Source organism: Triturus cristatus, chromosome 4_2, assembly GCF_964204655.1.
Source record: "Triturus cristatus chromosome 4_2, aTriCri1.1, whole genome shotgun sequence".
Lineage (NCBI taxonomy): Eukaryota > Metazoa > Chordata > Amphibia > Caudata > Salamandridae > Triturus > Triturus cristatus.
In genome coordinates, this window is record NC_140586.1 from 114633329 (window position 1) to 114657447 (window position 24119).

The 24119-nt window shown below is 43.8% G+C and overlaps 2 protein-coding genes across 15 annotated transcripts in view; one reads left to right on the forward strand and one right to left on the reverse strand.

The window, feature by feature from the left end:
• The window catches only part of LOC146833112 (complement C3-like), a 1368049-nt gene that overhangs the window by 882613 nt on the left and 461317 nt on the right, over positions 1-24119 (forward strand). Inside the window, exons 24-25 of the mRNA XM_085600736.1 lie at positions 15463-15666; positions 19789-19849. Of these exons, the coding sequence (XP_085456862.1) occupies positions 15463-15666; positions 19789-19849 (265 nt within the window). The remainder of the gene's footprint in view (positions 1-15462; positions 15667-19788; positions 19850-24119) is intronic.
• The window catches only part of LOC146833113 (uncharacterized), a 787180-nt gene that overhangs the window by 183041 nt on the left and 580020 nt on the right, over positions 1-24119 (reverse strand). The window contains exon 6 of one of the 14 annotated variants that reach the window (XR_014960520.1): positions 9800-9925. The exons of the other annotated variants lie outside the window; for them this stretch is intronic. The gene's annotated coding sequence lies outside the window, so the exon portion shown is untranslated. Of the gene's footprint in view, positions 1-9799; positions 9926-24119 lie in introns of those variants that run through there. 14 annotated transcript variants of the gene reach the window in all.

Sequence of the window (24119 nt, forward strand, 5' to 3'; positions counted from 1 at the left end):
TCAGAGTCCGATTCGTGCGTGGCCTCTTCCTCTGAGGAGGGCCGAGTCGCCACCTCCAGACTGTTCGTGAGGGCGGCCGCCGCCACCAGCGCCCCAGCCTTGGTCTGCTCCATCTGCTGCTTCGTGATGTATTGCCTCGCAGACGCTCTGTCCATTCTTCGCCGTCTTTTCCCAGGTGAGATCACCCTGCTGTTCCCGCTCTTTGCCGATGCCTGTGAGCCGGCCGGTGCAGTGCTCTTCAGTTCCATCACTTCCAACCAGTCTTCTACATCGCCTGGGCTTTCAAAAAAGTAGGATTTTTGTTCATGTATGATCTTTAGCCGCGCCGGGAAAAGCAGTGCATACTTCAGGCCCAGTTCTCTAAGCTGTTTCTTGACTGCCAAGAAGGAAGAGCGCTGCCTCTGTACCAGCATCGTATAGTCCGGATATAGTGAGATCTTCGTGTTTTCAAAAGTTATCGGGGTTAATTTGCGGGCTTTCTGCAGCAAGAGGTCCCTGTCCCGGAAATTCAGCCATTTTACTATTAGCGGTCGAGGTGGAGCACCCGGTTTTGGGCGCCCCATGGGTATCCTGTGCGCGCGCTCTATGCAATATTGCGTAGACAGTCCTTCGTTGGTGACATGGTCCCGGAACCATTGCTCCATATATATTGATGCGTCGTTCCCTTCACTTTTTTCCGGCAGGCCAATGACTCGTATGTTGTTCCTTCGGGCTCTTCCCTCCGCATCCTCCACGCGGTCCAACAGGGCAGTCACTTGTTCCTGCAATCGTGTAACCTTGGTTTCGTTATGAGCCTGCCACGGGACGACATCCTCCAGTGCTGCTGCGTTTGTCTTCACCTTATCCGCCAACTTGGTGTGGTCTGCTCGGAGCAACCCAAGGCCAGCCGACAGTGTCCCGATTTGTAACTCTAGTGCCTTCCTGGAGTCACGCACTTCTTGCAGAATGAGATCCAGTTTATCCACTGGGCCGGACGTCGCTGACGATGTAGCGCACTCAGGTCCAGGCTTGCCTCCGGTAGGATCCGCCGTGTCTGGGACGGAATCTTGTCCGCCCTGGTCATGCTGTCGTACTCCCTTGCGCCCCATCCTCCAGGCCAGGACAGCGATAAGCAACGTGGGTGACCGCTTCCCGCTTTGTGGCGCACGTCCACAGGTCACCCTATCCGGCATGTCTGCTACTGTTTTCCCACTGTCGCCTAGGTACGGTGTCCCCCTCTCCGAACTGTGCCCTAATGCAGCCAATGGCGGTGGCTGTCGCCGTCTTCTCCACAGCAGCCCGCCCAGAACACCGGCACCGCAGCTTCACCCTGCTTACACCACGGTCACCGGGAAGGGAGTAGACGCCCAAAGCATGCGGTGGGCCTCTTGTCCTGCAACCTCTCCCAATCTGTGCCACCTCGCCCTCACACAATCCATTCACTTCACCTTGCTTGTGGTGCTTGCAGTTTACGGGCAGAAATCGCTCCAGGCACTTTTGTGTGCTTTCCACCTCTCCACCACAGGCTTCTCATGATCTCCCCTTTCCTGCCATCGCCTCCTGCACCGCCATTGTCAAATTGTCACCCAGTTCTTTACAACTACGCCGCCGCTCCCACAGTCCTCCTCCGTCAGGCCAGCGCTTCACGAACTTACCCGGCCGGCACAGCGTCCCGCCTCTCCTCTTCCTAGCAGGGCACCACTGCGTTTCGCCTCGGGCCGGTGAGGCGGTAGGCCGCACCCGGCCTCGGTCTCGATTAGTTGCTGATCCCGCCTGACAGGTGGCGTGTAGTTCGCCCGTCACGGCGGCTGCCGCCTCCGCTCCCTCTGGGCTACCTTTGGTTATTCAGCTGTTTTGGGCTGCACAGCCGCGCGCTAGGTTTACCGTAGCGTAGCAGCCTCATCGTGCGTAGGCCGTCACCCCGATGCAGCTCTCCAGATGCGGCCACTGTCTCCTCCGCCCGGTCTTCAGGGACCCATCCGCCATCGTTCTCGGCTCTCTCGCGGCGTTGGGCGCACCGGGTCCCCCCGACTATTACCGCAGCCTTCCCCGATCTCACAGGAGGCAGCTCTGCAGCCACTGGCGGGTTTTAAGCAGGATATCGGCGGCACAGGTCCGGAGCTCGCTTACGATGCGGCCGCCATGCTTGGCTGCCGGCCACGCCCCAAGCAGGCGTAAGGATTTGACGCAGTAGCGTCGTAAAACGGACTCAGTGAAATCTTGTAGATTTCACTACGTCAGTTTTATGGGGCTTTCCTGCGAGGGAACGCCCACCCTGCGACAGAACACCAACATGAAACCTGACGCAGGTTTCATGAGGCGCAGGTCTTTACAACGTGACGCATTTGCCTAGATGCGTCACGTTGTAAATAAGTTGCAACGTGTCGCATGGTTTACGCCACCGCTGCGTCACAAAAGTGACGCAACGGCGGCGTAAAAGTGTCACAAGGGGCTTGTAAATCTGCCCCTCGGTATTTAAAACATGGTGAATTTGCAGACAGAGCACAGTATCCATCAATTCAAAGCCAAAGATAAACAACTTCTTCTAATCCAGTGGCAATGTGAATATATACTGACTGGATGAGTGCTGAATGAGTTCTCAATGCAGAAGCACTGGAGATGCACTAAACTGATATTCTGCTTAAGTTAAATAGATTTAGTAGTCGTGATGCTTGATAATTTTTCTGCGTGCGGTAATACCATGCCCATAGTGGTACACAGAGGTGCATAAATGATTTGCACTTTGTGTGTGATGTCAAGTAAATTTGCTCGTTTTTATGAGATCTTTTTATTGACATGAAATGTCATGTAATACAGAGAGCAAGACAGGATGATACACACTTTATCGCTATGTCTATTGATGGCTCTAATAATTTGGGTCTTTTTGAAGGAGACCAGGTACAAGCAGCTTTTATCAGCAGTTGATGTCTTCTAAGGGCTCGAAATTGGATCCTAGCTCTGATGAATCAGTAGCCCAGATGCATTCCATTTTCCTTCTATGAAAGGAATCCCCATTTTCAGCTGAAACCGCTGTCATTAGCGACCTGATTGGAATCAAAAGTGACCTCATAATGAGTAGTCTGAGTAAATTTAAGGGCAGCTGAATGCCACACTTATTGATTATGCTCAGAAACCAGATATCTTCTTTTTGGTGTTCAAGGAAGGCCCCTTTATTACAAGCTAAGCATCGAGACACTGCTCTATCAAGACTTCCATTTTGACACTGGGCCTGTGCAGGGGAAGTCTTGCAAAATCTGTGTCCTCTTTCAGAGTGCACATTTTAAATATAGTGATCACCTTAACTTTATCAGGTTTGCAAACCCATTTGCTTCACATTAACAAATCCAGGCTTGTCCTACTGAAGTGTCTCGTCAGTCGAAGATGAAAATATTTTCTCATCAAAAGGAGAGTTGGCTGCATTGTCACAGCCTAATGTAGTGAAAGGATACACGCAGAGAATAGGTTCTTAAGACCACGACCATGAACCTGGCAGGCCCCACTGTATATGTAAGGTATTTTTTGTCGTCACTAGTTGCTGCAAGTTATTGACTTTTACTCTCGAGTCAGTAATAACTGTCGACTTCCTCGATGCGCTCAGAACAGAGCCCATCTCTTCACACAGGGGCCGATTCACAGAACTAACTTAAGACAAAATCCTAAACTTACTACTTTTGATATTCACAGAAGGCATTTAGTAGTAGTAAAGTTAGGATTTTGTCTTAAGTTTGACTTAAGACAAACTTAAGACATATTTAAGACAGGCTTAAGACAGACTTAAGACAGACTTAAGACAAATTTAAGACAAAATCCTAACTTAAGCCTGTCTTAAGTCTGTCTTAAGTTTGTCTTAAGTCTGTCTTAAGTTCGTCTTAAGTCAAAAGTAGTAAGTTTAGGATTTTGTCTTAAGTTAGTTCTGTGAATCGGGCCCACAAACACCAATTATATAACGAGCTAAAATAGAAAATAAACAGTTACCCACAGCTGCCTTTTCATCTGCTGACGATACACTACTGTTTTGGCGAATCGCGTCGGAGTCAAACGTCCATCTCCTGAAGCGTTGCCTCAATTTGTGGTCAAAATAAAAGTTTAAATCTAGTTAAAATAGCATGCTTGTTCATTTCTACAGGATTTAGTGCTAACTGGGATTCTTACCAAAAGATGGCATTGTGCCCACCGCTGTTAATCGGGCAAAATATTTGGCTTTTTACTGGATTTGAAACTTTCATTTCAGAAGCGTGCAGTCCTTCTCCTGACAGCGATATTTTTGATCTGTGGTGCTGGCTATTGTGACGTCTCAGGTTAAGTGGTACAAATGCAGCGCTATCTTGTTTTCTTAAATTACTTCGTTACATAGATCTTTGCATTCATTATCACTGGAAATTCTGTGGCGGTTTTGCATTGTGCCGGCTTGCTTACGAGTCGATGTTGTTGACGTCAGCATCATATTTGATGAGTAAAGAAACGCTTGCTGGGTGTGGTGCTTTAAGTAACACAGAGTGCTGGACTAAAGTCCCCTGCATGGGTTGGTACAAATATGCTGCCCTAGCCTCAGGGCTTTCAGTAGTCTTGTTACCAGTTTTAGGTGTGGCTTGAAAGTGCAGCTGTGTATGATATATTGTTACCAAAGCTTAACCATGTACATATTTTGTCTCCACCCAAAGGAGTATTGCCTCCTCTTCACATGCTGTTGGCTGCTTGGTGTATCATTGATTCTCCTTGCATGCATGAGGGACTATGTTACTTCTCAAAAGTAAGCGGAATCATCACACATTAAATTCTCCTATTTCATAGACGTATTGCAAAAAGTACGCAGCCGTTTTTTAAAATCTTGTTTTTACATTTTTGCGTGTTTTTTAAAATATTAAATTTAGAACCCAAAATGCAGGCCAAACCTATTGGCTTTGCAAATGCTTATTCTCTCATTGAACTTGAGAACAATGCAAGCCCACTGAAGGCTCTCTTGTTTTATATATTTGTGAGATGTTAGAAATGGGCTCGGATGTTGAAGGGGCACCAAAGGCATACCCTGGAATGGTGACTACTATCCCCTCTACCAAGGCAACGGGAAACTACATTGGTGGCTGTGATATCAGTAGTCAAGGGTATGTTTTCCTGTACCACTATGGAGGGAAGTCCTACCGGCTGTGCGATGCAAAAGTCAAGGGAGCCTCCCAGTACTTAGTTCAGTGTTTGTGCTGCTGTCAAGGAGGAGCTGTTCCCCAGCACAGATGAGATAATAAAGATGATCTAAGGACATAACCCTTATTGTTTTTGGATGAGACTAAGTTACCTCCCTCTTGAAAGTTCTGCAAATGCTGAACCTCAGGGAGAGGAAGACCTACCTGCCTGTGGAGCTGCTGAACGGCAGCTGCTAAAAGAAATGACCGACATCCGGCAAAGACCGGAACCCAAATGCCTGAATTGCCTGAGTCCTTCAGCCTATGTAGGACAGCTGGCATGTGGTGCCTGTCCAGAGGACAAAAGATCACCCCAGCTAATCGATCATGACCAATATCACCCCATCAATGGCCACGGCACGATCAATAGTTTGATTCTTCCCTGACACTCCTCATGCTATGGGGAGCCCGTATTATTCCCTCAAGTTACCCATCAATGTCATGAGGATTCCTCAACTTTCAAAACACAAAAAAGTGTTAGAAGGAATGCTTGCAAATAGTTAAACCACTGGCAATCCGCCACAAAAACTGACACTGGACACCACTAATGTCAGCCAAAGAAGACTGATTTGTTTGCCAAGATGCCGGTGCGCTCATCGTTCTTTAGGAGTTGGTCCACGGGTAGTCTGGAGGATCTGGCTAAAGTCATTGGAACCTCCTCAACATTCCAGCACCAGGTACTGAAACAAAATCACTACAAAGTAATAACAGAATTTGTCATTTGCCTATGAAGTATAGCATTAAGAACTTCTATCTCGGAAGTGTACCTTTGTGAAACTGTGATTTGGTCGTGTTCAAACCATTTGCAGAGAACATTAGTTTTAGCACCATTGCACTACAGAGTGGCACAGTAGATTTCATGAACACCTTCCAGTGCATAACATGGGCCATAGGCCCCTATGTTAAGTGTATTTATCACCCTTAGCAAGCAGGAGCTGTAATTCAATTTGAGTTCCTATCTCTTGCTGGGAAGGGGTTAGAGACTTCACGGTTTTCACTGCTGATCCTAATTTTGTGTTTGAAAATGTGCCCCTACGTCTATTAAAGTCCCATTCATTTTCAACATAATGAACTGACTGGGTATTCACTTTATTAATTGCGTCCATAGTGTTAAGCATATTCTACATGTCTAAACTCATGTCACGTCCTTGAGTAAGTCTTTGAGTGCCCAGGCACATTAGTCAAGTGCTGAAGGGTAGTGCATGGTCAATCAGTTGAAGTGCAACAATAACGAGACCCCAAGCCAAAAGTGGTAAATGACATCACATGTTGCAATAAATGACATCAATTGTTACAATTTAGGCCCAGTGACTCTGACTAATGTGGGGCTCAAGAAAAGTTCCCAGGTGTAGTATAGTAATTCCAAAAGTTCAGAAGGCAATAAACTTGTGGCAGGCTTTTCTACAACAACAACATTCATTTGGAATTCCTTTGCTGTAGCTGTTTGGCCTAATCCCTGTTGATTCAAAAAGAACTGAATATTTTTTTTCTTTTTAAATCTACTTTTAATTGCCTGTTAATTAACTATTAATTGACTTGCTATACTTCATTGAAAGTATGATGAAATGTTTAACCAACCCTTCCATTGCTCTTTATGTGTTCTAGGTGGTATATGGGTCCAATATACAAACACTGGAGGAATTTTCCCTTTATCCATCTTCATTTGATGCTCTTTGCCAACTAATCAGGAGGGGGAGAAGGGTCACACACTCTTGGTTCACTAGAGGCTAAAGCGGCCTGGGCACTTTTACGTAAACACAACCTGGGACTGCAGAGCAATGCATATCTTTAAAACACTGTAATCAATCAGTTTGTGCTTCATCTATCAGATTATCACTAGACTCTAAAGCAGGCAATAAACACAGATTTTAACTGAGCTTATTAATTGTCCTATATATATAGGGGCAGATTTACAAGCCCCTTGTGCCACTTTTGCGTCACTTTTAACATGGGAAAAGTGACGCAAAGGTGGCGCAAGGGACTTGTAAATCTGTCCCATAGAAGTTTTGAAGAAACACTGTCCACACTATTGCAGTTCGGCACAAATAATCTTATACATCGTTAACTAAACTGTGTAATGTAGAAAGAGCATCTGAATTAGAGATGTGGCTTAATAACATATATCAATATAACTCCTTACTTCTTGTCTTACACCCAAGAGACATATCTTAGATTATTAAATGACGATGTCTCTCATTACTCTGTTGATAGGAAGATTTAAAAAATCAGGGTAGACAGTAACATTTCTCTTCACCCTGGAAACAAATACATTGTACTGAAATGAGATGAAACACATCAGTCTATTCATAGTATCTGGTACATGAATAACTGTTAAAACCCACAGACTAGTCGCCTCTAAAAGATACCTCTACTTCTTTTTTTAGTAGTGGCAGAGATATGCCACTAAAGCAATTTAACTAGCCAATAAACACCCGCCATCAGTGTTTGTGAGACCTCGTTTATGCGGACATTGATGCTTAACCATATATATTTAATTTTACATGGTAATTTTATGCTATTACCTTGTCTAGGTGTTTTACTCAGCTTAAAAAAATGTATTAATTTGGCAAATTCTCCTATCGGAATATAGCCATCTTTTCACTGAGATCATGGATCAAATATTGTTCAGTAAGTAACACTTTATAAAAGTTGACACAACAGCCACTATCCCTTAGGAAAAAGGTGAACTTTCTATTGAATGTGAACATTATGTTGTGTGGCATAACCTCTTCTAATTCCAATTTCCCTCCCAAGACATTATTAAATTTAAGGCAACTTTTCTGATAAACAATCAAAGTGTTTTTTTGCTAAAAGTATCACGGTTCCGAAGGAACACATATGCGTCACCATTTATTCTCTCATTCATGTAGTCTACCATCTGGGTCTTGGTCATCATTTGGGGTATAATATGCCTTAATGGTAAGGACTACTGGTGGTTCTCTTGTGTTTATAGGGTGCAGCTCTAGCCTCAAAGGGCCAAATTAACATAAGCTTTGTTTATACCGCATTTGTGTGCAAAATTTAAAGCTGGACGCTCCCTTCATGGTCTAACATGACAGGGGTCCCTCATAGGTCTCAAAACAAAACTTATATTGTGGGACCACTAATGGACTTGGCCCTCTCTGCAGGGTCACCCCAAAACTTTTTGCCTTTTCCCCTCCTGATTTCTGAACGCATTTATGTTGGCTTTTAGGACTCTGTGCACTTTCAAACTACTAACGAGTGCTAAAGTTCTTGTGCTCTCTCCTCTAAGCATGGTAAAACTGGCTTACACCCAACTGGCACATTTAATTTACATATAAGTCCCTAGTAAAGAGGTACATTATGTACCCAGGGCCTGGGAGTTAAATGCTACTAGTGGGCCTGCAGCACATATTGTGCCACCCACTTAAGTATGCTTTCAAAATATGTCTCAAGCCTGCCATTGCAGTTTGTTTGCAGTTTTAAACTGCCATTTTGACCTAGCAGAATAAACTTTTTGCCATAGCTAAAACTTTGTTTTTAACACATATAAATCACCCAAGGTTAGGCCAAAACAACCTAGTATGCATGGTTCATGGTATTTAAAAAGTTATACATGTACTCTTTAAGCTTTACGTGTCCTGTTAGTGAAAAACTTAAATTATTTGTGCACTGCTGCAAGGCCTACCTTTCCGGTAGGATAACTTTGGATTACATTTGATAAATGATAATCTTCATTTGAAGACAAGTAGGAATGTCATGTTTAGTGTCTAAGGAACTCTAATTTAAAACCCTCTTTTAAAGTCGGATATTAAGTCACAATTCAGAAAATGCCACTTTAAGAAAGTTGTCACTTTTTTGTCCCAATGATATGGCGACTGCAGCCTATTTCCTGGGTCACATGACTAGGTGTAGTAGCCAGTTGGCCTTTGTGTATTCCTCACAGACAGTCACACAATAGGGGGGAAGGGTGTTGGCAGGGTGGGCAGCCCTGGCAGCATGGGAGGGCGGAGCTGTGCACAACCCCACTTACATTTCAAAACAGCTGCCATAGCCCACACACAAATAACTTCACACTAGCCTTTTATGACCCCATACCCACTGGAGCCTGAGCAAGGAGGAAGATAATTTCAGAACCACTGTGGGGGGGAAACTCCAGAGGTTCTTTCTGCCTCAAAGCAGGCAATAAATATAAAGTTAGGACCCTCAGACCCACTCTTTAGTTTACTTCTGGGCCTACAGAGGACTGCCCTGCTGCCTGTGGCCTGCAGAGATTTCCCTGTTCCACCCAGAGGACTGCCCTCCTGTCTGAAGCCTACCCTGTGTACTCAGAGGACCGCCCTGCTGCTTGGGACCTGCTTCTCTGCTTGAACCCAGGACTTTCAGAGAGAGTCCAAAGGATAGTTGGCTGGCCTCCTGATCAGAGCCTCAGTAACCAAAAAGGCTCTAACTATCTTGAACTCGCACAGTGAGTCCTGACCCTCCAAGTGGTGCCCTTCCAGTCCTGGAACCTTGGAAGTGGTACTAATGGTGCCCAGACAGTCCAAATCCAAAACTTGGGACCTAGAAAATCTTCCGCCAAAAAGTACTCTGAGAACCGAGAGGAGACCAGGACCTACCTGCTCGCTGATCTTACTAAGTTGCGTCACCGGTCTGCCTGACTTCACGGTAGCTCCCACTATGTTCTTCTCTCTTCTCTGCAGCAGCAAAACCTATTCAGCAGCTCCTCGCAGAATGCGTGTCCGACCTTGTGGAGTTCTCATTGGCTATGCGGCCAATAGCTTCATCCCGCTGCAGTTTTTTGACTTCTAAAAAAGGGATTAGTTCTGAATAAAGAAATCTTCACCACAAGTTTGTCTAGCGGCCCCCCGATGACAACTCACCCTCTTTGGACACTGCCAGCTGCCTTTCCCCGCTGAACATTACCTTCTAAAGCCATTTTTCTCAAGCTTTCTTCTAAGTTCGAAGGTAAGCAAAGACTAGCCCCGATTCACTTAGTGTGTCAGAGCCGGTCACCATCGTGGCCAGCCATTACTTTTGACTTTGCCTCAGTCTTATGCAACTAGAAGTCTGTGGTTTACACTTCGATCTTTTCGATGTTATTTTACACTTAATATGCTTAATATTCATAACACTGGTTCTACTGGTTGGATTTTTGTCATTTTGGTGTCAAAGATTGTATTTCATTTTAACCTATTTGTCTTAATTGGTGTGCAATTCTTCTTGTTTTGTGTTTCCACTGTAATATTTATTCAGTGCTGCATAAACACTTTTGCTCATTGGCAAGCTACAAGAGCGTTAAGCACAGGATAATTTAGTGACTTATTGTCGACTGGTCCTCAGCTTATTAAGAATTTCCATTGAGTGAAAACACACTTAGCATTCACACTGGAAGACTCAAGTGAAATGGCAAACTATAACATACAATTCATCAATCTTGATTAGAAAACTTATGTAAGTGGTATTTGAAAAGTGTGAACATAGCCAAAAGACAGCAGAGAGCTGTACTGGGTCAAAGGCAAACATACATTTAACATGTGATTGCTACAGGAGCCGGCTTCTGAGAGCAAAAGTGGACTCTTTCTGTGTCGTGATGTAGTATTGTTTAAGGAGGTGTGCCTTCAGCCCTTTACCAAATTTCAACAAACTTGGGTTAGTCCTGATCAATAAGGGTATATTGTTCCCTACTTAGATCAAAGAAAAACGAAGGCTTGCCTGTTTAGAAGCTCCCGGATAGATAACTTAACAAAAAAAACAGCATTTAAATGGTTTTTACTTATCTTTTGCAAGGAATGACATGGTATCACTACTGTGTATACGTCACGGGTACAGTTTGCCATCACATCATGGATTTTTGAAACATGCTCATGTTATGCGTATGAGCCTACGAGCACAACCTCCAACTAGTGAAGGAAATCCTTTGGACACAGGCCATTTTCCCGAAAGCATTAAATCACTGGTCCCTTTGGACTTTCCTCTCTTTCTGGCCTTACTATGGTCAATAAAGTCAGGTTCGCCATGGGACCCTCTTCCCCGACTCAACTGAGTACTATGATCCCACACCTTTTACAACGTTTGGTGGGACTGATGAACTCTTTTCTTCAAGAGGGACGCATACCCAAAGCTTGGAAGCATGCTATGGTCATGCCCTTAGTTAAAAAACATCACCTGAATGCATCCAACGGGTCTAATTTTAGACCCCTATCGATGTGCCCTATTCTCTCCAAGATTCTAGAGAACCATGTCAACACCCAATTGACCACATTCGTGGAATTCCAAGATGCTCTACATCCCTCACAGTTAGGCTTTAGAGCAGGACACAGTACCGAATTCGCCCTTCTAGGAGTCACGAAACATCTGAGACAGCTCCTGGATATGTGTGGTACAGCTGCGCTGATTTTACTTGACCTCAGCGTGGCATTCAACACTGCGTCACATGCCATCCTCTTAGAAAGACTGACTCAGCTGGGTCTCCAAGGGATGGATCTAGCATGGCAGGCCTCCTTTCTGGCAGATCACCCCTTCCAGGGCTTCTCGGCTAATGCGGCTTCCAACCCCAAAGCCTGACCTTGGGAGTCCCGCAGGGTTCGGCCCTCAGCCCTATGTTATTTAACATATATGTCTGCCATTTAGCGGATCTGGTGGAGAGCTGTCGTCTTATTCTGTTCTCGTATGCAGAAAACACCCAAATCATCTTCTTTCGGTTTTTCTGACCCAGATTACAACTTCGGGGATCTGAACTCTGGCCTCGGTCTAGTCTCCACCTGGATGAATACCAACTCTCTAAAATTAAATGGTGATAAGACCAAGGTAATTTTACTGGCCAAGAACCCCCTACACTGGGGTCCCCAGCACTGGCCTGCAAATCTGGGGGCTCTTGCTGAACCAGCCCACAAGGTGAAGACAATGTGCAACCTTTGCAAGATGTACAAAAGTTTTATGCCTCTTTGCAATTACTCTACAAGGACCTAATTGTTAGTCAATGAGCATAGCTCTCTTAGCCATTTTAGCGAGGTTCTTATTTTAGTAAAAATCTAAATAAGCTTAGATTTTTGTTCCGATGTTGCCTTGTGCATCACATTCTTTAGCGTATTTGTGGAAAAAAGAATAAGCAACACTGTTGGGGTTTGCCTTTATCCACTGAGTATGTAACACCACATGACAGAAGTGGTGGTGTACCATTTATTCGATGCCCATTATTTTAGGTTAAGAAACTGCAAAGTCAGTTGATCAGAATAAGGTATCTTTAATACTTATAAGACATTCTGTAAGAATCATGCAGAGGAGTTGCTTGAGCGAAGAGCATAATATACAATGGGGTGGCGCTAAGGCAGAGGAGCGCCACCCCACTGCTCTTTGAGCAGTGGAAAAAGAAAAAAGAAAATGATAATAGTGCAACATTATTATCAATTTGTTTTTCCTTACTGAGGGAGGTTTGCGGGTCAGGCTGTAGTCACAGCCAGCAGGGAGGAGTGACCGTCTTGAGCCGGCCAAACAGTCAGGCACACTTTGCATGTTCTCCACCAGCTACACTGTACAGCCATTTGTGGAGAACATGCACAGGCTCATAGTACCCATCTGGGCGCTGAACCACAGCGCACAGACCAATCACAATGCTGCTGTCAAGGTGACAGTGGCATCGTGATTGGATTAGGGGAGCCTGTGTGTGTGCTTCCTGCTTCCGGCTGGAACAGAAGAGGATGGAACTTGACGGAGGCAGCGGCCTGCAGCCAGGTAAGTATTTTTATTTATTTTTCTACCCCACCTCCACCTCACCCATACATTTCCACTGATATTATAAATGTTTTCTCGAAATGTAGACCAGCTAAAGGCCTCCAAATTTAAGCCTTAATAACTTTTGGCAAGATATAAAACTGGCTGCAGCTTATAACAATAGCTCATATTTTTTTATTTTGAATTATTTTTGCTGTGCTAATTTTGGAGTAGTAATCTTTTCATTGATTTATCATTCTCAGACGAATGCTTTTGTCTGCAACATGAAGTGAATTAAATGATCTTATGGAAGCATTACTCAAATAACAGACCTCACACACAAATATTTTTTATGTGTCTTGATGCTATCACACCAGTTTCACAATTCTTAATGGAAATGTACAGAACTACAGGATGATGGGGGAACAAAGCACAATCTTATGCTCAACTTATAATAAGGAGGAGCCAGCATTGGAGAATAGTTCAATTTTCTCATTCAGCTGAGAATAACTTCTTAAAAACCTGATTTAAGATTTTGTGGAGGGGTTATTCTGTCACACATGTGACCGATCTCCTGTCTACCTTATTACAAGTATATTATATCTTATAGCATTTGTCATAAAATGGATGGGATATCCATCACATTTGTGATAGAGTAACCCGTCTCCAAAATCTAAATTAATCCCATACTCTAGGACATCCTTAAAGTTCCTTCCATCTTTAATTTTGTGGCATACGAGATGGGGCATTTTTTCTATCGAGAAATTTGTTAAGTCTACCAACGCCTGTATTCTAACAACGTTTAGAGGGAGGGGTTCAGACCCCCTGTTTTTGTCTATTACCAATAGTACACAGTCCAATTAGCGATCATACGCCCCTATTTTCAGTGATTGGAGCGTTAAATGCTGGTACTAGGACCCAGTTGGAGGCACAGGGTGCGCTTTTGCTCTTAGATCAAAGTAGGAGGCTCAGAGGGTCTCAGGTGGAGCCAATGCAGTTTAAAGAGTCTCACTTCTCAGGGTGTTTGGACCTTTGCTACTCGAGTGGGGATATTTTATTGGCATATGCTGGTATCTCACATAAGGTAATGGCATTACTTAAGGCTCCCACGATGAACATTAGACCATAGGCATGTCAATGTCAATGTCAAATATTTTTGTAAAGCGCACAAATCACCAAAAGGTCTCAGGGTGCTTGCAACCAAGACAACAGAGACGTACAGTGACTGAAATGCTCAGGTACCTGAATTTAAATGGTTTGACCAAAATTGTTCTATGGCCCTTAGTCAGCTGAAGGCCGCCTTAAAGCACGTACCCAGAGATAAGGAGTGTGTTGCCGCCTATTATCAGGGGTATAATTGGCACTCACAAACTGTAAAACCATTGTAAGAAAGAGAGCTTAGGACGACCTAGCTCAAACCTGCTCCACTGAACATAGCTCCTTGTTTTGGTGGGTAATAAATCAGCCTTGTTTTTCTAGCACAAATGGTCCAGCTCTGTACCACCACATTACAGAGCGACAGTGGAAAGAGCATTCTGAAGGGATTTATATCTATGGATGCGGTAGAGATAATCTTGACCTGGGTGGATTCACTGGGCAGAGCCAACTTGGTTTTTACACTAGATTAAGTTACCCAGGGCATTTTGGCATTATCACACAATAAGGCCACTGGGCCGGATGGGATACACCCTGATTTGCTTTTGAATGACATCAAGATCTGGGGTCCAGCCCTGATGATGGTTTTTAATGCCACTGTGAGGGAGGGAACACCACCTTCTGGTCCACTGCTGTAATTTTCCCGGTATTCAAGAAGGAGGACAAGGACAATCCCCAGTGTTACCTGTCAAGATCCTTGATTGTTGTCTTGGGAAGGGTCCTTTTAAATAGCTTGATGTTGTGGGCTGATTAAAACAACACAATATCTGAGCTACAATATGGCTTTAGGCCGGGCAGATCAGCAATGGATCAATGCCTGAATTTATATCTAATGATTAGCAAGCACACTGTTGCTCGGCCCAAATCATTTAATCTGGCATTCATGGACTTAACATCTGCTTTTGACAGGGTCATCGTGAGAAGTTGTGGTGCCTGTTTCTCGTGTTAGGGGTTGACTCGGACATTGTGCTTCTTTTAAGTAATCTACATGCCCACACCTCCGCCTCTGTGCGGCACACTCAAGGCTTGCATGTACCCAATCTTTTAGAACATGTAGGGGGGTTCAACAGAGGTGTATTCTTGACCCTTTCCTGTTTACCCTTCATGTTAGTGGCTTGGAGGGATCCCTTCTCTCAGCCAAGGTCGACTGTCAAAGCGTGGGGACGAGATAGCTCCCTGTCTTACTGTATGCCAAGGATGCGGCCCTTATGGTGCAAACTGCCATGGTTTTACAGTTAATTATTGGACAAGTTTGGAGCCAGTGTGTTCAGGCGGTGAAGTATAAAAGTACCTTCACTGTTTTCTTATTAAATGACACCATTTTAAGAAGCCGTTTCTGTCCACCCACTAACTGACACTGTGAATGAGCCACACACAAAAGTCAAGTATGAAGCAGTACTCTACTATTTCACTAATAATAAACCTTCATGGGTGTCATGCCCAGTAACTCATTATTATTACTTTATTTCATGAACAGGAGACATTTTGGGAGAGTCGTTGCTAGGAAGTTGGAGCGAATCTGAATTAAGCCGCTTAGTTCGCTTGCCCGGTGGCTGCCCGGAGCAAACATTGTTCAGCACAACGCCAAATATCATCATCACCAAGTACTTAGACGACACCCGTCAATGGGATCTGGTTGGGGCGGACCGCAGAAAAGAGGCCATCACAAACATTGAGAAAGGTGAGAAGTACAATGGTAATGGGCTTTGTATCCTTCAAGACTGCTCTCTCGCTAGGACATGATTAGAGTGACTTAATGGTCAGCAGATTCTCACAATACCATCTGCAGAAGGTTACTGGAAAATGTAACTCCAACAATGATGTTTATGGAATATTTTGTGATTGTGTAGCTATATGGCATGTGTATGCATGATGAGTTGGTGGTCTCAACCTTGTTTACATAGGCAAGGAGACCTCTTCAAGACTGGTGTCTTACATAGTTTGCATAATTACTGCATTAGGTAGTGGTAAATGGTTGCTTGCCTTGGATTCTTTAAACATAGTGATGTGCTGTTGTTGGCTGAATATGCAGTATAATTCGTTGACATAGAAAAGGTAAACAACAAAACATAACATAACATAACATAACACAATAACATACTTAAAACAATATCATATATTAGAATAGGCCCATCACAACAAAACAGTTAAAATGGAATGCAGCACAACTACTGTAGTACAATACAACAAAAGAACATTCAAATCACGCAACACAAATCAACAGCTGCACAAAAAACAACCAAACACTATCAATACCTCAAGAAATTCCAAACAAAAAATATTCACAATTATTTTTGTCACACTTTATCCCCTCAAGAATCTTGTTTTCATAGTACGATGACTTCGGCCTGCGCAACGAGTTAAAAACAAAGCATTAACATTTAAGTTTAAAGGGATAGACAAGTAGATACCAATTAAATGGCTGATTTGGGGAAATCAAATCCAGATCTCCTCTGGATCTGGCACCTCCTAGATTCCTCGCCTTTGAGCCTGAAATTAATATCCCAATTTTGTTAAGCATGTTTAACTTCTCCGTGGAGACAGGGACTGTACCACAGTCCTGGAAACATGCGACAATCGGAGCCAACTTAAAGAAACCCAACCTTGATCCTTACTGTATAGGGAATTTGCACCCAATTTCCTTGCTCCCAGGTTTATGTAAAGCGGCAGAAAAATATGTGAGTCAGACTTCCTGGAAGCTAACTCCTTCCTGCACCAAATGCAAACTGGATTCCGGCCTAAGCACAGCACAGAGACCGCCCTTCAGGCTGAGGTGGAGGAGGCCAAAATGGGACTGGACCAAGGGGCTACAATGGCCATTGTACTCCTAGATCTCCTGGAACGCCTCGCCTTTGATAACATAGTCCACCCTACACTCCTAGACAGGGTCCTGCAAGTGCCGTTTCTGATCCCTACATTGTTCAACATATACCTGCAAACACTGGCAGACAATATAGCTCCCTTTAGGATCTCTATAGTCTCCTATGCGAATGACACCCAGCTGTTTTTCTCTCTTTCCCCAGACTCGAAGCCCTTAACATTACCCCTTGGACCATGCCTGGAGCAGGTAGCCAGATGGATGTATAAATCTGGTCTTAAGCTCAGCGGAGCTAAAACAGATTTAATGATCCTCTGGAACAATTACCCCATCCAGCAAGTCCTGGGCTGGCCTACTGGCCTCTGCCTTCCCTACACCCCCGGCCTCGAAGGCTGTTATAAAATGTTTGAGGGTGTGGCTCGAAGATACTTTGACAGTGGAAGCCCAGACCACCAAGATCTCAGACAGTTTTTTTGGATTGCTGCATATGTTACGCAATATTCTGCCTTCCCCCCAAGACCCCACGACAGGTGGTGGTTTGAGCTCTTGTTCTATCTTGCCTGGATTATGCTAATTCACTTTATCTGGGGTCTCCTAAAGGAGTCACCCGGAAATTGCAAGTTGTGCAAAACGCGTTACTTGGAATTCCTAAGTCTCAGTCAGCCAGGCAGGGATTGAGAGACCTCCATTTCTTCCCATTGCCCCAAGAATAGAACTTAAGTCTTTGTGCATTTCCCACAGACCCATACATGAACAAGGTCAGCCTATTTTACGCCAGTTTGTTACCCCCCTACGTGCCCAATAGGTCACTTCAATCTCTGAACCTCCATCTGGCTACCGTTCCTGCTATCAAAAGAGCTAGAAGTGGAGGACGGTCTTTTAGTTTCAACGCAGGTAAAATCTGGAATTACCACCCAATCCAAGCTATAGACAATAAGCTTCATTTTCGAAAAGCTCTTAAAACTTGCCTCTTTAAATAGATCTGGTTTCTTAGGCGTCTTCCTTGCTCTGAATTGTGCAACCTCTCCTAACCAGCTCTGAGATGCCTTAGGGTCGCCATGGGCTCTCCAATTCTTTCAGCATAGCATAGCATAGCATTTGTACAAATTGAAACCAGAAAACCTGGGATTAATCCCGATGTACCCACTTACACAAACTGTGCAATCTTAAGCAATTATTTTTTAATTTCACCGAGACGCCTCTTCTTTTATTATCCCATACGAAAGAACCTTCAAATACATGCTTTCAAAATGCTAACTGTACAAATGTATTGTGTTTCATTTATTAAACTATAATAATGTTCTAGCCATAAGATACATGATGCACATGACTACTGGCTTGCATCTTAGTTCCCTAATGTCGATGTGGCCGGGGCGGTGGTGTGCATGGTCCTAAGTTCATGTTTAGAAACTATGGGGCATATTATCAAGAACAGCGTTAAAATTATCGCCGCTTTAGCTGCAGGAAACTGCCGCTAAAGTGGCCATAATGGGCTTGATAATATGCCCTTGAGAATTCCAATAGAAGTCCATGTTCTGGTGTGAACCTGGGCTTCTATTGGAATTCTCCAGGGCATATTATCAAGCCCATTATCGCCGCTTTAGCAGCAGTTTCCTGTCACTAAAGCGGCGATAATTTTAACGCCGTTCGTGATAATATGCCCCTATCACTTTTAATAAGTTCCTCTCACTGCAGTGATTTAATGTGACTTAATAATGTGAAAGCTTCTGCTTGTTAGAGAAATGCGTTTTTGAATTATGAAGAGGTTTTATGCATTTGCATGGCTTGGCTCCTGCACGGACTCTTACAGCTGAGCTTGACTGTTGGCTAGGCTCTGGCCCGGCTCTCCTTGTTGATTTGTTAGGTCATCCATCCTTAGTAAATACAGGTACTGACATAATGCAAAACGCTATTAAGAATTACACATCACAACAGCTCTCTCCTTCGTGTGCTGCTTCCCTCCCCAAACATCCAACCCCTGTGTGCTCTATGTTGTTCTCTTTTGTGTGCTGTTCCTTCTCTCTTTCATGTGGTTCACCCACTGGTGCCCTCCTGGATGTCTCTTTCCTGTGATTTTTCCACCGCCCCTGTGCGCCATGCTGCTCTTCCGCACGTGTGCTGCTTTTCCGTACCTCCCCACCCTACTTTATTTTTATTTTCTCTCCCCCTCCATATTGTTCCCCACCACCTTCACCATTTCTTCCCTACTGTTTGTGGGCATTAATTTTTTTTCCATTTGTGTATGGCCCTGCAGCTGCCATTTAATGTTTTTTGCACACCTAACATTTTTTTTATTTTTATTTACTGGTAGAAGTGGCATCCACCATCTTAGATCAGTCAATACAAAAATAAAATGGCACCATTTTGTAGTCATGGGTGGTGACATTGAATGACAAAATATTGAGAAAAAAAATATTGTGTGGCCAAATATCATGGCAAAAATATTGAGGACCAAAATATCGAGAAGGTAAGCGCAAATAGCTAAGTATAGTTTTTACTATTCTTAACTGTACTCACCTTGAAGATATATCTATATCACCAAGGTACATATATTTGGAGTTAAGTAGAGTAAACTTGCCTACCTATAGAAACATAATCTTCAAGAGATTTTGGTCCTCTACATTTTGTAGTCAATATTTTGGCAAAATACCTGTGGTAAACCATGTGCTCGCCTACCAAATGATGTGACCGACAACAGTAGCTGCGTCATTATGCTTTTGTTTTCCTTTTTTTGACGATGCTCCACAGCATCAGAAAACAGCATAGGCAAAGCCAATAGGTCAAAAATGTTAGACATATTGGATTTGCCTGTGCTTCTTTTAGCATGGCTTTACTCCATCAGCAGATTGAGAAAAAGGACAGATTTCACCCGTTTCCCAATTTGTGAAATGTCTACTCCCACCCCTACAAATGATACTCAAACTAAAGTTCTTGCATTTCAAAAATGTATCATGCTTAAAAAGTCTTTGTAATCTTCTTTAACAGGATATAACAGACACATGACTGTCCATCTGTTTGCAGACTTCTCTTTCCGCCAAAATACCTGGTAATGTAATATTTCCTCTTTCTATATTGGGCTTCATTTACACTTTTGTATAACTCTTGGCTGGGACACAACTAGACCCTAATTTGGGAGGTGGGCTAGCTGGTCAATCTATGGAGACGGGACTAACACTTGAAACAATATGGCGGAGGTATCCTTAGAGCTAATACAAGTGAATAGAGTGATGAATTGTGTATTGTAATCATATTGGTCAAAACCAATACTATCACAACCAACATGTTTTAGTGGATTTGTCAATATAGGCTACTGACAAAGTTCTATATAAAGAGATTTGATAACTAAAAAACAGCTTCTACAGATTTCAATGAAAATCACTTTAGAATAAGTTTTCACACAGTTATTTCAAGACAAGGAAGATTTTTACAATTCTCTGAAAATTCCGTCTGTGAAATAACAAGCTCATTAAATATTTTTAGTTCCATCTTTAGAATGGCGCTTTTGTCTGATTGTTGACAGAAAGGTATGGTTTCAGTCCACTCATTGAGACACTGCAATATATGCTTGTTTGAGGCCACACACATGTAAAGGTTTCAGAATATTGAGCATGGTTGGTTAACGCACCTTATTTTATGATATGCGACTGAGAAGTCTCTGGTTTGGTTCCTAATGCATCTTCCATTCCTCCTGAGATTGAATAAGTGAGTGGCAATCAATTGGCAAAAGTATGACTTATTAATGACTCTGCCAGGGATCTGCATTATTCTAAATTAAAATACAATAGTTGTTGTTAGCACCCACAATGAGCAGTTCTCCTGGAAGACCACTGTACAACATCCATGCAAGAAGCTATCAGGCCTAAAGAACTGGCAAAAAGGTAACTTTTCAAAGAAAGATGCTCTTGCAAGAAAGGATACAAGTATTCCTTCAAGCTCTGGAAAATATGCAATGATGATGGGCAATGTCTTGCAAAGACGTCACTCCAACTGAATCAGAAATAGTGACTCTTAAAACCATATCATATTACAACAACATCCATGCTGCCAATTCTGTTCTGAAGCCCAACAATTAAATTTTGTTATCTACTAAAGTGTCAATGTTCTTTTTAAATCGTGCTGGGGCAGAGGCTTTATGAAATGTAATATTTATTACACATTTCTCCAAACTTCCTTTGAGAAGAATTACTAAATTCTATATAATGTCTGTTCCTAAATGGCTACACTAAAAAAAAGCAATTATCCTGGACTGAAGAAGAGAAAGTGACAACCCTGGAGTACACAAAAGAAAGACACCAGGAAAACAACATGGTTAACAGTTTATCATAGTAACACTGGAACATGGTGTTTTCATAGTGTTGTGCTTCTGCATTTCAGAGTTATGCTACTTTTGACAGACCCAGGCTTAGTTTGACAGCAGAATAATATTTCACAAGCATTCTGCTCCCAAATTGCATTGCATTGCACCCTCTCCTCTTATATGCAAGACCTATTGCATTGCATTTTTAACGCCAACAGCTCTAATTTTAACAAATGCAAGACCTATTGCATTGCAATGCACCCTATCCTCTTATATTGGCACATAAATTCTATCACTTTGCAGTCAGAGAAATACAAATAGACATCAAGCTCCCTGCAAGAGAGAGCATGCCATTTGACCTCTGTCTTTGAATGTGCAGAAATTGTGACTAGATAAGAACAGGATTTTGGGCCTGATGAGTCTGGTGGTCCACAGAGCGCCAAACTCACGGTGGCGATCTCCTGACTGCCTTATTACGACTAGGGCAGTCAGGCCGCCCTGGGACCACCGCAACCACCAGGAAACCACTGTTCCCTGGAGGTTGCGTGGTGGTCCTGAGGCAGCAATATGCTTGGTGGGACACCATAATTTGAGTTTCCTCACCACCACACTTTTCATGGTGGTGCGACCGCCATGAAAAATGTGGCGGTGAGGAAACAAAGGGTACCCTTCAGGGCCCCCTTGTGCTTCACACCATGTGGATGCACACAGAGGGACACAACATGTGCCCCCTGCGTACATGCACACCAGTACCTGCATATCATGGACTCAACAGTCCATGCCCTGCAGATACTGCTGTTGATGTTCCCATTGCGGTGCCTATTCCATAGGCATCGCCCTGGGAAAGCCAAAGAACAGCCCGCCAGCCAGGAGATAAGTCCTAATCTGGCGGGCGGTTCAGACATCGGTTTGGCAGTGAGGAAGCGGGGTGGTCCCACTCCTGTACGGCCAAACTCATAATAAGGCCCTTAATGGCCTGTTTACAGAAAGCGAGTTTGTGAAAGAATATAGTAAACACATTTTGGGCAAAGGGAAGGACGAACTCAAGCTGGATGGCCTAAAACAAATAATGCCAGCAGATAGAAAGCCAGAAAATGTAAGTAACAAACCACAAAATCAATGGAATGCAAAAGGCAGAATGCATTCCGAGGTCAGCTCTTCCCTCAGAGTGGTCCGTCCTCACCATCTTACCAGCATTCAGTAGAAAATGGCACACCCTCTTGTGCATAACAAAATATCAAAGCTACCTAGCAACCTATCAATGCCCAACGTGAGAATAGTCTTCCCGGCACTGGACGCCGTTCACCCCAGTGACATGAAATAAACACAAAAGTTCTTCCATAACTCCATACGCTCACACTACAAAGATCCCTGAAGGAAAATAACAAATGTTACTTTCACACTGACCACACACACCAATACTAAGTAATATTCTGGACAAACCATTCCCTTCAGATAGACAGCTAGTTTACTGTGTGAAGATGTGCAGGACAGCTACTGATAGCACAACATATTGCTTGCAAGATGACTGCATAGGAAAACATTTGCTGCTGATATTTGCAGTGATATGAAGGCCACAGGTTCTAGTCAGATGAGGCAGATTAAACCTTCCCGTGTAAGGTCAGTAAACTGAAGAATGTTAATGTGGTATTTATAGCGTGCACTAATACTCCGGAGTAGGGTGTCTGCCCGCTAGCTGTTAAAGTATGAGCCAAACCAGGGAGAGTAGAGTATTTAAAGAGTTATGGAATCTATTCACACCCTTAATATGGCAATGACTGCGACAGATGGGACTAGCATTAAATTCTTAAAAAGAGGCATACATTATGTGCAGCAGCTTAAACAATGAGCAGCACAATGTGGAATCACACAAAACGAAATCGAAAAATACCATTTCCCCAATGCGGCGGTAATGTCAGCAGGCGGCTTGGAGGACTCCGCATGCACCATCCGTGCAGAGCGAGTCCTGGGAAAAGACGCTTGTCCACCACACCACCACACGGGGTTTGCCAAAAAGAAAGGCACACCAAAGTGGATGCTTGCTTGTGCCCGGGGGGACTGTAGAGTGCGTGCAAATGCAGGAGCATTCTAGTCGGTCCCTGTTTGTGCTCCAGGGACACTAAAAAGTCTTTGCAATTCTGAAGACACACATGGCGCTGGAAATGGAAAGGCTGGGATTACGTGTACGTCGCTGCTCGTTCCAGCGGCAAAACTCTGAGAAGTCAACTTTGAAAAAAAGATGGGACATGCACCACCCATTAGCCGTTTAGAGGCTATCATTTTTAAATGACACATAACAAAGCCAATCCGAAGCGTGGGAGGAGTCAGACTCTACAAAGTATACACAACAGATCACCTAACAACACAAGCGCTGTAAAGCCTCAACCTAAAAACCACAAAGGGCATACGATACAGCAAATTCTACATATACCTTACAATGCACTCAAAGAAGCTACTCATAGAGGCTTTGCTATAGGCTGCAGAGACAGGCTTTTGGTAAGACAAATTATATGTTCTCATAGCTGAACTATCTCTCAGTCTAGCCATAGGCTAACCAGACCCAACTGGATCTGGCACCTCTGCTGGCCTCTGTGAGAATGAGTCCTAACCCCCAAGTCCTGTCCTCAAGGTCTTGGACCACTGACTGGAGTCAGACTGTATTCCTCCAGCTCAACTGAAGATTTCATCAGATCCAATGCAAGAGTGTGCAGACAGATGCAGGCCTCGCATCACAGCCCCTTACTGCTCTTGATTGGCATTCATCCACCGAACACAGAGTGGAGCAGACCAATACAGACCCACATACTGCAGCACCTCGCAGCTTCGGATCAGTGACCGCACAGGATCCAATGCCAAGTCTCTCAGAAGCATGCATTGCAGTACCATGCAGCTCCTAATCGACAGCCTCACCAGATCTGAAGCAGAGGCACTGAGAGATTCAGTGCGCAGCTCCTGATCAGCAACTTGATGTAGCATGACACAGAGCTTCCCATCGTTTCACCGCACAGCCCCTGCAACA